At 42.8% G+C, this 15,031-nt stretch overlaps 1 protein-coding gene across 1 annotated transcript; it reads left to right on the top strand.

Annotated features, from left to right (window-relative positions):
• The first annotated feature begins 567 nt into the window (after positions 1 to 567).
• On the top strand, positions 568 to 14,855 carry gsg1l2b (gsg1-like 2b). The gene is made up of 5 exons (XM_029528070.1): positions 568 to 868; positions 1,582 to 1,629; positions 4,028 to 4,180; positions 13,874 to 13,985; positions 14,555 to 14,855. The coding sequence occupies exons 1-5, from the start codon at positions 568 to 570 to the stop codon at positions 14,853 to 14,855; spliced, it is 915 nt and encodes a 304-aa protein (XP_029383930.1).
• Positions 14,856 to 15,031: the final 176 nt, after the last annotated feature.

The following is a 15,031-nucleotide window of genomic DNA, read 5'->3' as shown; positions in this document are numbered from 1 at the left end:
ACATGGTGGCCAGAGGGAGGTTTGGGGCAGAGACACCTTCATGGGAGAAACAGAAATAAGACTAATGCTATTCTGTAGTGACACAGGTTATGCCCCAGGCCCCTGAGGCCCCAAACATTAGCCTGCTGGGGGCCACCGGTTGCTAGAACTCAAACTTTACAGAAGTGCAACAATAAATAGAAGGATCTCTGTTCAATTCCAGGGGTTGAAAATTCGCACTTGTGACTGATTACACTTATGAACTTGTTTAAATATGAGCGCGATCACTGAGAGAAGCAGTTTATTTACAGATGGATTCATGGAGCTCCGCTTCTCATCTCCTCAGAGAGGAGGCGTGTGTGTGTGTGTGTGTGTGTGTGTGTGTGTTGGGGGGGGGGGGCAGGTACAAAATGAGAGCGAGCTGAGCTGGATGAGCAGATGTGAGAGGAGAACCAGACGGTAATTGGCCGCGGACACGTTAACGGAATAACCGGATTACGGAGATTTGAGAAGGAGAAGCACCAGAATCCGGTGTCATACAAGGCGAGGGGGATTAAGTTAGGCACCTTCAGTCCTCCGGTCACCGTTATGGGAATAGACCGGCGGCGGAGAGCTTCTCTGGCTCTCACCCTGAACTTCCTCTCCCTGTTCCTGGCCGTGTCCGCGCTTACCACCAGCTACTGGTGCGAGGGGACGCGGAAGGTGGTGAAGCCGTTCTGCACCGGGCCGGTCACCACCAAGCAGCCCTTCTGCATCAGGTTCAACAGCTCCAACCTCAACGACAGCCGCTTGGTGCAGTACATCTGGGAGACCGGGGAGGACAAGTACGTGATGAGGAAGTTCCACACCGGGATCTGGTTCTCCTGCGAGCAGAACATCAACATGACCGGTGAGTCCTAACGGAGCTGCAGGCGGTGGCACCGGAGCGCAGCGGTGCGCGCTGGCTGTGCGCATCGGAGGCGCGACTATCCAACAAGCGGAGAAATAAGTCCGTGTCCCGGCTCAAAGGGCGTTTCACTTCACAGGAAAAAACATTCGACGAAACATTCATTACACAAGAAAAAACTCGAATCTGAGGTGGTCGTGGTCCTTTCAAGGATTTAAAATGTAGTAAACTGAAGCACACTCAATTCTTAGCAACAATGTGAAAATAATTAATTTGGTCCAAAAAAAGAGAAAGAATTTCAGACAGAAATGTTCACATGAGAAGCTGAAACCAGAGACAGAGATTTAAACATGTCTAAAATATTTCGTCTATTAATAACTATGATTACAAATCAACTTTATATGTCATTATAAAGGCCACATCTCCCCCCTGATCTGTCTCCAGACAATGAACCGAGCGTTGCTGTGACTGACAGTGAGGCCACCCTCACTGCTCCGTGATGGAGCTGTATTGTTTTCCCATCACAGTTCATACAGACATCCTAGAGATGTACAAATCAAAGCTGGGTAACAGATTGGATCAGAATGTTTCATTTATTTTTTTGTTTAGTTTTTAATTTTATCTGTAGGAGGGAAAGCCAAATGCTCCCTGTGGAAATCAGTGATCAGCGTGTTGCAGCAGTGTCAGTGACATGTCTGATGTTCTGCCTCTTACAGGTGAAAATTGCAGAAGTTTCCTCTACGTTGCCCCTTCAAATGAAAGAGGTAAGAAAAAAAAAAATACATGAAATATAAAACAAAGCACGCAATATTTTGTAGGTGACATGCATCCGTGTCCTTCAATTATTCATGAACATGTGGCAACACAATTCAATCTGCGTGGAGCACAAGACTGGAACAGCTGAGATTAAAACCAGCCTACAGTGAAGCAGCTCCTCTCTGAGTTTCACCGCTCACACGTGAGATATGAGAAGCCAAAAAACAAACCTTTTTATCAGGTTTGCCATGTTGAGGCCAAAACAAACCCTCAGCTCTTTGGTTACAGAGATTGCTCTAACTGAGCTGAGCTGAATTGCTATCAGAGCATCCCCTGTCCTGTAAAAACTCTCACTTTTCCCGCTTTAATCTCTAATCCAACTTGAACAAACAAATCTTCCCTTTCCTGCGTGGTTAATGAGCTGTTGCCCAATCGCCATTACGCCGTTCCTGGCAGTGACACAGCAGAAGGCCATGGCGTCAGTGATCACTTGCACTGTTGGGTAATAAGTTAAGTGGGGACTCAATAAATCAATCACCTCCACACTGGTTCGCCTCTAATCAGCTTCTCTCTTCCTGATAATCAGACTGAACTGTCATTTCACCTTCGCCTGTTTATTGAGTCTTCTTTGTCGGGCCAAACAAAGTGACGGATTAGTTTGGAAGCTTTTTGGAAATCCATTTCCAGCGGTGATCAGTCTGAAGACTGACAGGAAGATGCAAAAGACAGAAAGAAACAAAAATATGAGGTTTTATGGGGCTTGCATCAAGAAAGTCAACATTAAGCTCTTCATTTCCCACTTTTTCTATTTTATATACTGAACTAGCATGAAACATGATGCTGTTACTGAGGAGACCAAACCTGCAGTCCCTCTACAGACCACTAAAGTCTGGCTCCAACAGTGAGGCAGTCCTCATCGTCTATAAAAATGGTAGAACAGTGGAAATAAAGAGCCTGGTCCTGAGAAACAGCTAATTTTGGCCTTCCTGGCGACAGCACAGAGGTGAATTTTAATATAATTTGCCTGTTCGTATTTTATTAAGATTTAAAGTTATGTGAAATTGAGGGCATGGGTTGCCATAAAATCACCAGTATTAAAACCGGAACCCATGCTCTTCGCCAATTTTTGGATTAGCTGAGAGTACAGGGGAAAAGTCAGACACTGCCGATGTGGCGATGGGGGAGAAGCTGACTGCGTGATGTCACAGAGGCTTTGTCTGTCTTTATCTACAGTCTGTGGTCACGGCAGCGTTTCTGTTTACGTCTGTCTTCCAGGCAGCTGACATACACATCAGTAGATCATATGGTTACATTCAGCATTTTTCTCACTGAAAGCAAAGTCCAAAATCAACAAATTAAAAGTCAAGTCAATGTATTCATATAAGCCTAATACACCAGTTTTGTTCTTTTTTCGGTATTTGACGACTAAAAGTAAAGTACAAGAAAAAAAAAAAAAAAAAGCAACCCACACACTATCTATATCCTTTAATCCTGCCAGACCTCTGATTGGCTTCATTCTTCAATCAACTGTGGAAACAATCATCAGTGTCCACAGCACCAGAGCGACTGTGTGAAACTCCCTGAAAGGATTTGATTTGAGACATAGGCTGATGATTTGGACGTGTGGAAGTGAGCCAATCAAAGAAAAGCCAAACCCTGACCCTGGAATGAAGAGATCACAGCTTTCGCAGTGTGGTAGTGTCTCTTTTCTGTTGCTCCACCGCACCATGATATCCTACGATTAAAATATCAGAAATCAAAGCAAAGTGAGGCGAAAACGTTAGAATTGCAGCCAGTTTAAACGTCTAATAACATTTTGCTGGATCCTCTACTACACCCTTTTACTCTAAATTTAATTGAAACGTCTTTAACTAAATCCAATTTAGCGAGGATAAAAAAGACTTTTCCAGCTGAAGAATGAAACTCTATCCATAATTCATACAGAGATATTTTAGGCATATTACTATAGTCCACCTTGTGATTAATTTACCACATAATAACTACCTGTCCTTGGGTGATGTACGTAATTAGACCACAGTTTACATTTACAGGTTTTTAATCCGTTGATATTTGCCTCTTGCACATACGCTGTCGTGGGCTGAGGATGCTGGTTGTCTCTTGGCCGGTCATATGTCCTTTCTTTGACTGTGAAGGTTAATGATTTGAGTGGCTGGGTCACTGCTCCACCTTTCCCGGCTCATTCCTCCCTCCTCCGCCTCCTCCTTGTCCCTTTCCTCTCCCTTTGCCCTTGCTTACCTATATTTTCTCTCGATCCCCAACCCCCATCACGGCCATGCCACTACTCCCCCTCAGCCACTAAGCCGTGCTCAACCCCACCACCACATCATAAATATGTCTTTTTCTCCATCCTTACTCTTCCTCTGCCACGGTCGCATGTCTCCACAGGAGTGCTGTGGCTGTGTATCGTCGCAGAGTGCCTGTACATCCTCCTGCTGGCCACGGGGGGCATCCTCATGTCCATAGAGGTGTGTCATTTTGGCAACGTCATCGACGGCCTCAAGCTTAACGCCTTCGCCGCAATATTCACCGTGCTCTCAGGTTAGTGGCGTTATGATATGAATATAGTGATACACTCAGCACTTTCTCTGGAGTCCCACTGACCTTTAATTGTCTTGTCTGAAGAGGCAGTGTTGTGTGTTTTTATTCTCATCCAACTGACTGACTGTGATTAGATTGCTAATCACAGCAAACCAGATATCAGGTAAACACCCACATAAATCAAACCTTGTATTGTTGGATGGTGGATCCAGGAGGGCTGGGCTTGGGGCGGGGGCTTTGTTGTGACTTGACAAAGATACAGATATTCTCATGGCTCAGTTTCTAAATGCATGCTGGGAGCATTTCTCTGGACTGAGGCCTTTGATACTTTCTCCATATTAACATAGAACCTATAAACCTGCTTTATAAGAGAACATGGACACCTGTCCTTAGACTATATAGAGCTTTAACTTAGGTTGGCTTTTCTTTGATTTACTGATGTTCTCAGAAGAAACTGCTAATTAGAGACTAGTACAGCGTTTGTGGCCAACAATGTTGTTACTGAGCATATTTCAGTGTTTTCATTCAGCGCCGATGGTGTTTCTTCTGATTTAAACTCTCAAAAAGGGTGAAAAAAAAAAGTGTCTCTGGCTGCTTTGACAAGTTCATGAGAGCTCCGATGAGGATGAAAGACGCAGGTATGAAGTTTCTTCTAAAGGCTTCCCAACTATATTTTTCACTTTGCTCTAAAGGGAAAAGCAAACAGACAAGTCAATAATGTCTTTGTGCCAAATGACCACAAGGAGGCTATAAGTTAGTGGCATTAAAAACAAACTTGGATGCTAGGTTTCAAAGAAATGGGCTACAAATGCAATCAAATGTGCCATTATTCTTCTTGCATGGACGTCGCCATTTTCAGTTAGTGCTATCACTGCTGGAAATAATAAAACAAAACAAACACTAACCACAAACACAAACTTCTAGGGTACAAAAAAAAACATTTCAGTATCAGTACAGTTTTAAAGCAACAGAGGCCTTAGTTTTGGCAGCTGGTTAATAATATGTTGGGGCCGGTTACGGCCGCTGAGAAGATTTCTGGTCAGTTTGTGCTCAGTGAAGGATTTAACAATGACCTTCTCTGTAATCCACTCTGTGAAAATGATCGGGACCACCGTGTTCTGGGCAGTGAATCAGCAGCACAAGATCCTCAGCAGCAATGACTTGCAGCATTTTACTGACTTGACAGGTTGGAGTGGAGAAATGTCTGAAAGCGCTGCAGGCTGAGGATTTGCACCCCCTGTACTGCCTGGGTCCACAAATTGAACACATTCTTTGATGTTTGAATTTTTGCAGCATGTGCACTCAATTTATTTTATTAGAAACACCCAGGTCGTACCAGTCAGACTGACTTCACTCTCGATCAACATGACTTTTTGAGAGCATGGAGTCATTATCATGTCAAGAAGAAATAAAGGAAGTATGTGTCATTCTTGAAAATCTCCCAACTTCAAACATGTTCAGAAAAAAACTGGATTCTTTTGATGTGCGTACGTTTATGAACTGAAAGAAGATGTATAACTCAGGAGCAGACACAGGTTTCAGACGACTCAAAGGTGGGGCGTTACCACCAGTTCTTGCCTTGCTGGTATATGATGCAAGTAATGATGCAACCAAAAAAAAAAAAAAAGCCAACAACAACAACAAAAAATCAACTATAACTGTTTTTGTAAACTGAAGGGGTGAAATGTGGAGAATCAGTCTTCAGGGTCTTGTTATAAGTCTTGCGTAGCATGTCAGTATATCAATTAAGCCTCGCTGTCATGAAACAAATGATCAAACAAACTCCTGATCTGCAAGAGAACATTTGATGCGCTTGTGAGCTGCCCCTCTTCCTGGCCCAACAAAGATGTGGAGAAACTTTTTTCAGAAACAAGTCATGTTGGGACTTGGCTAAGCCTGAGGCTGCATATTGATCAATTTGAAGTTAGGGATTTTACTTTTCTGATGAAGGCTTTCATTTTAGACTAACACAGAGTCAGCAGGTCCCTTTTGATCTTGTGAAGCAGTGAACAGGGGTTTGGGCTTTGTATCACTTTTACATTTAATTTCTGCCATGTCTCATATTTTCTTCACCAATAATGTGTCCTCTAGCGTTTCTCCTCAGGGTAGCTCCTGATGTGACCACGATGACTGTGTCTGAGCGAATATCCACCTCCTCAGCCACTGTAAGCTTACCGTGTTCACCAGTGGCTGCTAATTGTCTGTGTTTGGTAGGGCACGTTGTGTATAATGGGATTTGTCAAAGCTGAAAACAGCTACATGCTGCTCGATAGAAGAGTTTGGGACGTTTGGGGCTGTGAATCACAAAAGCAGCGAAAAGACACTGAAAGATTCCAAAGAGTCAGTCAAAGATAGTTTTCTCTGGGTTCATCATGAACCTACTCATATACGACACATTTTCATTTCTCTCTCTCTCTCTCTCACTCATCTACTACCGCTCATCCATTTCCTGGTCATGGGGTGGATGGCGGGCTGGAGCCAATCCCACTTCACATTGGGTGGGGGGGGGGGTACACCCTGGACAGGTTGCCACAACACACAGAGACAGAAAGCAACAAACAACCATTCACACTCAGTGTCCATCAGACTGATGGACACTTTAGAGTCACCAGTTAACCGATATGGGCGTGTCTTACTCTGGACTGTGGGCTATCTCCACGCAGAAAGGCCCCAGGCCTGGGAATCGGACCCACTACCTTCTTGCTGTGAGGCAGAAGTGATTAAAATAAAGTCTTAATATTAATAAATAGAAATAGTAATATAGAAATAATTAGTCGGTGAGTGAGTGTTACCACCTTAAACTGCAGTGAACTAATGACTCAGACAGCCAGGGATTCAGACATCTGATAAACTAGTCCTGTTGACAGGGGCCAGGGAAAAATAAACCCGAAACCTTGTCAGCACAGAAAAACAGAGTAGCATTAGCATAACCCCTGACACTGTGTCAGCTCCTGCCAGTTACAAGCCAACTTTTATTCATGATGCTAACACTGCACATTCTGATACGCTCCGATTCTGCTCCAACCAGAGTCCTGGTCTGAGTCTGGAGCTCACTGAGACTCAAACATGAGGCTGAGTCTCTTTCATGTTTCCTCCTCTAACCATCTCAATGGTCTCTGGAGTAAATAGGTGGTTGGTGTGACTCCAGATTTCTCAAACAGGAAGTCAGAGTTGATGTAATTTCTTTAATAATGTGTGAAAAGTCATGCCAAACCAAATATGAATTATAGCAGAGGGTTGTTTGTTGTGCTGAGTATAAAACACGTCTGGAGGAACAAATGGGAACAGGAAACAAGGAGAGGTTTTTCTGAGCTTACCTCCTGTGTCCCGGTAAACAGTTTCTTACAAAAACCTCTAAAAAGAAAAAAGAAAAAAAAAAACTGCTCCAGTGCCAACATGAAAGGATGTGAAACATGGCCAGAAAACATTTGGTCACATGTCACATGTCCAGTCCACAGGTTCACCGGCTGTGACCCCAACAGAGAGGAACTGTTGACCATCCTACAGTCATTATCACTATCATTTTAATTTGAACTGAAGCCAGCGTGCTCTCCTGCTGCTGCAGCCTTTCACACTCAGTCTTCGCTGAGCTTTGTTCACAACCTGGCCGTGGCGTTATGCCCCTTTCGTCCAACAGCAGCTGAACTTCTCAGCTCTGTCTGCATGTCTTATGTCTGAAGAGAGGCAGCTACAGGTTGTTTGTGTGTTTAGCAGGATGAATAGCGTGAGAGTGGTTATGGTAATGGAGTCCAGAGGAACAATAGAAAGGACATGATGAGGCTTTATTAGAGTTGTCTGTCACCGGGGGCATGTTGGGAGAGTATGAGAATGTGGACAGAGAATTAAAAAAAAAAAACTCAAAACAGAGCACTCTCTGTTGTTGAGGATAAACTTGTGGTTTGGCTGATTAATTTTACAGTTACGATGAAAACAGCACTTTAACTTTTTAGTTGATAGTGCTGCAAGAAGTGAGTGTAGCTTTTATGGCGGAAACTGTGAAGAAACAGTGTGATGTCTATTGGACATTTTGGAGAGGGATCAAGACTTCAGACTATCTGTGCTGTTTTTCTGTGATTTGCATGTCAGTAATGATGACAATAAGTCTGTGGAGTTCCAAATGAAGTAGTCCACTGGCACCTGGCTGTTTTAGCCCCTCCAGGCTGCACTGCCTGAAGTCCAGGAAACATGAGAAAGTACTGCCTTTGCCTTTGAAATTACTCACATTTTTTCATCCACTAAGATTCATGCTATCAAAGTTTTCCCCCCATTGCTAAAACGTATTTTTTGAAACCTCCACCCATTTTCTCAAAACCTTTAACATAAATCCAAAAATTCAAACTACATTCACAAAACCCCAGACTTTTCTATCACCGTCAAGCTATTCGCTCAAAACCAAACAATGTGTTCAGCTCATACACACAGCAAGTAAAAATATATTCACCACAGAGCATTCATTACATACTACATAAAATCATTCAGGACACAGCAGCCAGGGCACGTAGTTAACAGAAAACGTTCATTTAAATGCATTTAGCAAAAAAAATAAAAAATCATAGTGGAAGTGATAACTACATTCAGCACTAAATAAATTAAAAACACATCACTTCCCAAAGTCACTGAGATTCATTCTCCAACATCATGTCTTTGTGCTGGGTCCAGCCAGAGCTCTTCATCCACGTCACAGGCGATATTGTCATTGCCAGACAAGATGGAGGGGGGCGTGCCAAGCCCAGCCTTGACAGACTCCACTTAAATCATCACAGGCCTGTTCCGTGGCCTCCAATATAGTTTCCCTGGTTATAGACCTTCTGCTGCCACACACTCTACTGGATTCAGGAAGGGGCTGTAAGGTGGAAGGAAAACCTTAATGAAGTGCTGGTTGTTGGCGAACCACTCACGTATCAGGACAGCAAAGTGAAAGCTCACATTGCCCATAACTATGACATATACAGGATGCACTGCTTGCTGATCCAGCATAGCGTCCTGTAGCCCACCCAGAAATGTAAGGAGATGTTCAGTGTTATATGATGGAGGAGAACCCCCTACAGTTATTTATGGCTGCCGACCGATTTTCCTGTTATGTTCCTGCCTTTCCGCCACCTTTTTGATTCAGATTGTTCACATGCACAGAAATATTTGCAGATACGCACGCTGTTGAAACATTTTCTTTTTATTTTTCACCAAACAAGTCAGTGCAACATATGCACAGCAGATATATTTACATGGGAACGAACAAAAATATGCTCACAAAAAAAAAAAAACAGCAGTAAACTGAAAAAGAAAATAGCAAAAAAATGTGCAGAAAAAACTATAGGCAATAATTAGGCAGCATCTTGCCGCACAGCTGGGTCCGGCCACGCCTCGTCCACATCACAGACACAATCTTCCCTTGCCAGACATCGAGAGAAAAAGCGCCTCTACCCTGGTGAACAATGCAGCCTAAAGATATTTCCCTCACAGTAGAGTAAATTGTACAGGAAATGTGTAAAGTCAGTGTATGACATCAGCCATTCATGAAGTAAGCTCTCATTTCATTTTAAAGCCACAAACTCCTCTACCAGCTACCTCTCACTCTTCCTTCCCGTCTCATTCTCACCCTCCCTCTTCCTCTTCTTCTCTCTGCAACGTCTTCCATTGTTGTTGTAAAAGAAAAAGGGTGCTCGCCCGCGGTGTTTTGTGGAAGTGCTTGCTTCCTGATTGAAGTGTTAACACTTAAGCATTCAGGTGTTTGGCCTAGTGGATCAAATATTGGCCAAATAGCTCTTGTAGTGTCATTTTGAATGGCAGTGTTTTGAATCTGACTTTATGTCAGATTGTTGTGTCTTATGCAGAGAACCGTGTTCAGTTAGTTTAAAAAGTGCCGTTTTGAATTGCAGAATGTGCGTAAAGCAGAAAATGTGTTTCGAGTTTTGGAGACTTGAGAGGAGGTTATGCTCTTTGTGTGTCAGTTTAAATAATTATGCTATGCATGTCATTTTAGTGTGTTAGCAAGTGGAAGAATCTATAATACATTAAGTGATTCAGATCAAATCAAATCAAATCAGATTTACTTGTATAGCGCCAAATCATAACAAAGTTACATCAAGGCACTTTACATATAGAGCAGGTCTAGACCAAACTCTTTATAAATTTATTTAATTACTCCAAGGTTTCTTACAGGAAGACAGACTTCTGCAGCAGTGTATTTACAGTATGCACACCATATTTGTGTACATCACAATGTTTTTTACAGGACTGTTAAAGTAGCAACTGTAACTACTAGCCTACACTAACAGTTGACCTATGAGCATAGAACTTTACTGGAGGCATCAGTGCTGAAAGTGCGTGTAGGTTACATTTACTTTACAAACAGATATCTTAGATCTTTGACTCTTTCAGAGTGCACTCAGAGGGTACTCTGTACACCTGTTTCATGCTAAGTCAATAGTCATAGGTCATTAGTTGAAAGAAACGCACTGTTGATTCAATCAAAGTTGACATTGTCTTCAATCGCTCTCTGCTTGACTTTAGAGTCGGATGCCATTATTTTGAAGGACCATGTCAACAATGAGTGCTTCTTGTTGTTGGGAGAAAGGAGCAGTCCTTCCGGCCTCATTTGGTCGTCTTTCAAGTCTGCAAAGCGGAAAAAGCACTTAAAAACAGATAGAGCCAGTAAAAACAGTATTGTAACGAACATTATAGTACTTACAGCACAGTGTTCGGAATGTCAAACGTTGTACAGCAAGAAACAACGGCCTGCTCTCTTCTCTGAATGTCCTGATGATGCTGGCCAAAGAGAGTCCGCTCAAATTGGGTTGGACTCTTTGTCCTGCTTCTCTCATCGTCATCCCTTGAACAAAGACATGGCGTACGACAGTTGCCTGAATTTCATCCTGGTCTCCCTCGTCATCTTCCTCATCGAGCGCCTCTCACATGAACTGCTCCTCCTCTGCCTCTCTGTATGTTTCTATCCATTCTAGATGTTTACAGTTCTGAAACACAAGTGTATCACGGCGTGATGCGTTGCGACGTGTTTAGTGACTGAGAGTGTGTTCAAGCAAAAAAGAGCAGATGAATTTTGCTCTTTGAGTCTAAGCACCTGAACAGTGATTGAGGTCGGGTCAAAAGAGTGTTTCATTCAAAAAGTGAATTCAGCTTTACTGTTTTAACAATTGTGAAAAACTGTAAAACACGCTGCCCCCTAGTGACCCTGAAGGGAACGACGTAACAACTGCCCTGCTTCAGTGAGGTGTGATGATGTATGTTGAGTGTGTGAAGAGTGTGCGATGCAGTGCAGAGCGAAGCCGTGTGGGGATTGTGCGACGCAGTTTGACACTGTGGCCTTGTCAGACGGTCTGCTCCTAAACAACATGGGTGACAGTTATTGACATCTTATAGAACAAACTGACCTTGTGTGAAGTCTTGATGTGTACGTACCAAACACTCAGATCTCACACTTGTTCATCATGACGCTGCCTCTGCTCATTGTGATGACATTAAACTGGCTTATCTTCAGGAATAAATGGGATGAGATGCGATTGGAGGTGTTCAGTGCTGAATGCGGTGTGCTCTTGTTCAGTCCAGGAAATTGGGAGGCTTATCCGGTGCGCAAATTGTGCGGCTACACATGCTGTTTGTTTGTTTTTGTTGTTGTTGTTTTTATTATTACTCCTGCTGTCTTGTGGGTAATGAGAGTTCCGGTGTGACTAGAGCCAGAAGTCTGCGCTTCAGCCGACAAACCCTGGCACACAACTGAGGGAGGAAGCAGAATGAATAAAGACTCATCGAAGAAGAGCTGGAACAGGAGACACAAGGAGAAATAAAGACAGAACAATGAGTCAGAGATGAAAACGTAGGCACAACTAGTTGAATTAGCTCATCCATGGCTTCATTTATCTCAGCGGTGGGAGGACAGGACGTGATTAAGCAGTGTCTGACTGGGAAAATAGCTTCCCAGTCACTTCCCTGCCACCATATGTATGTAATCACATTACAGTTTGTGATGAAAACATCATCCTGTTCATCCCGTTCAGGATTGGAGTATTCACAAGGCCAATGTTCTTTACAGAGAGCTGTGGTCGGGATTAGCCGTGCTCTTAGCTTCTGTGTTTGAATGAGCATGTTTCCTCCAGGAAGATCCTTGAAGCAGCACTGGCTGCCATGCTGAGCATGGAACTAAGTGGTGCTTATCAATGAGTGGAGCACCACAGCCTGCTCATATTTGTCAGGTGGGGAGAGTTTGGACTTGATAAAGACCAAACAACTTGGTTTCCAATCACTCTGGACTTATACTTATGCTTTTATTGTCATTGTACACAGTGTACAATGAAATTTAAAGACAACTCTTGAGTGCAAAATACAATTCTAATTCTAATTCTAATAATTTACATTTACAAAAAAAGCCAGTAAGAATATATGTACAGTTGAGAGTTACACAACGGTGTAAATATGGTATTAAGTAGAGGTTTCAGTTCAGAGTTTTCTGAGGGTTTTTTTTTTTTTTAGGAATGTTTGTCTGGAGCTCACCCTAAAAGAACATACTTATTTACTTCCTTACTCATATACTACAGATGAACAGTGAAATAGCAATGAAACTAAACAAAGAGGCTGGCATGTGAAGCAGCTGACAGGAGCAGGTCTTAACAAACGCTCAGTTGTCTCCGTCCTCTCTTTATCTCACAAACAAGGACACCTGGATGTGCCTCATCTTTTGGTGTACTTCATTTGCATCAGTTGGTTATTCAAGCATAAATAAATAATTTATCTAAATCGTTCTGTAATGACTGACGTTTACTGCAAGATCTACGCCTCCTTATTGTACAAGAATAAGCAAGCAAAGCTCCAGTGTTGCACAGTCTCAGCTTCAGAAAATACTAATGACGGACAAATGAAACATAAGGTTATTTACCTCTGGGCCTGGAGAAATTGTTTAAAGGTTGGTAAAGACTAAAGTTAGCCCTCTATGACCTGCTCTTTTTAAACCAGGTCTGGTTCTATATTGAATCGATGAAAGTTTCAAAGGTCACAGAGAAACCAGCTGTCAGGACTTTGTGATGTCACAACAAAGCAGTCATGTCCTAGAGCCATGGCCTTGAACCCAGATCACTCAGATCCACCTGCTAACTTCACTGGATTCGGTATTTTGGTTAGATCCCTCAAAAAGCAGTCAGCCAATCAGAAGTGAGGTTTAGAGCTTTGGTTCGAAATTTACAAATATGTTTCTGTTGATAGATATCAATACACAAGAGTGGCTAAAATACAGACCTTTAAAATGAATACAATTTTTAAGAGAAAATGTGTTTTTGGGGAAGGTCCCATAGACTCCTGACACTTGAGAAGGGACCCAAAGTAGAAACAGATTTTAGTAGGAAATAAATGGCTTCCTCTTTAACAATGCTGTTTTGTTTGTCACAGTTTGTCACGTTTTTGTTTTTTTTTTTATATAATAATATGAAACCACTCAAATAAAAATTGGTTTTTATATGATACATGACAGATTTGGTCGTTCATGTTGTCATTTGATGCTTTGGAAAATTGTATGTCAGCCACGGAGAGCAGGATTACATTGACCCTTGTTACTTTACCTCCATACAACGCAACACTTCCACCAAGTGCTGACAGTAGGGAAGTGCAGTGATGGATCCAAGGGGGGATGTTGGACTTCAGTCCTCTTCTTCTCGTGTAATTGCTCGGTCTTTTCTTTGTGTGGGGCAGGTCTGCTAGGTATGGTGGCCCACATGATGTTCACCACTGCTTTCCAGCTGACTGTCAGTCTGGGCCCAGAGGACTGGAAACCTCAGAGCTGGGACTACAGCTGGTCATACATGTGAGTGTATTCACTGCACACCCAGACTCTGTGGTGTACTGGAAGCAAAATATGAAAATGAACTAACCCTAACCCTGCACTGACAGACAGCCAGAATTTCCAGAATGGGCCCGCATGTGGAAACAGCATTTGAAAATCATATTATATAAGGGCCAGATTTGGACACTGGAACCAAGGATATACTGGGCCAGCAGAAAGCAAGACAGTGGCCCAAGAATGGCCCAGATTTGTTTAAATAAGGTACTAAAAGAAGAATCAAACCTATTAAATGCAATGCACAGAGAACAACTTTTTTCATAATATAAAAAAAAATTGTATCTAGTATTCACTCCCCTGTCTCCACAGTAATGAATTCAAATGACCTTCAAAATATATGAAGCCACAGAATATTAAATCACACATCCAAGAGCATGTGGACATGTTGTTCAGTATTCAGGATTTATGGAGACAAACATTCAATAAAAGACAACATACAAGCAGAAATAAATACCTGGACAAAACAAGCATTTAGTGTAAACTTCATGGAATATGATTAACGCCAGTTTAAAGTAAAACTGTCTTTTCTTCAGTCTGGCATGGAGCTCCTTCACAGCTTGCATGGCATCCTCAGTTACCACCATCAACCGCTACACCAAAACCATCCTGGAGTTCAAGCACAAACGCAGAAACATTGAGAAGAACCTGAAGATCAAGCAGAAGCTCTTGGAGCTGGACTCTCCAGAGCAGGTGTGGGACATGTACATCAGCTCCGTGCCGAGTACTGCCGAGGAGCTGCTGGACCTGTCGTCCAACGGCCGCAAGCTTTCCAACACCTCCATCTTCCTGGACCTCAATGACCTGCCTGATCGGCAGGGGGAGGAGTACTGTTAGAGACAACAGGGTGTCTTTATCTGTTGGATCCACGATGAATGATGACTGAAACAAAACGAGACCACAGCTCAGATTCTTTAAGCTTTTAATGTCTATGACCTTCACTTACGGCTATGTTTGTTGTCATCTGAGAACCCAAGCCCAGCATTCAATCTCCTTTAAGCTGTGCTGGTCGA

The sequence above is a fragment of the Echeneis naucrates genome, chromosome 19 (assembly GCF_900963305.1).
Source record: "Echeneis naucrates chromosome 19, fEcheNa1.1, whole genome shotgun sequence".
Classification (NCBI taxonomy): Eukaryota; Metazoa; Chordata; class Actinopteri; order Carangiformes; family Echeneidae; genus Echeneis; species Echeneis naucrates.
Note: the sequence above shows the minus strand (reverse complement) of the source record. Positions and strands in the feature narration are given on the sequence as shown.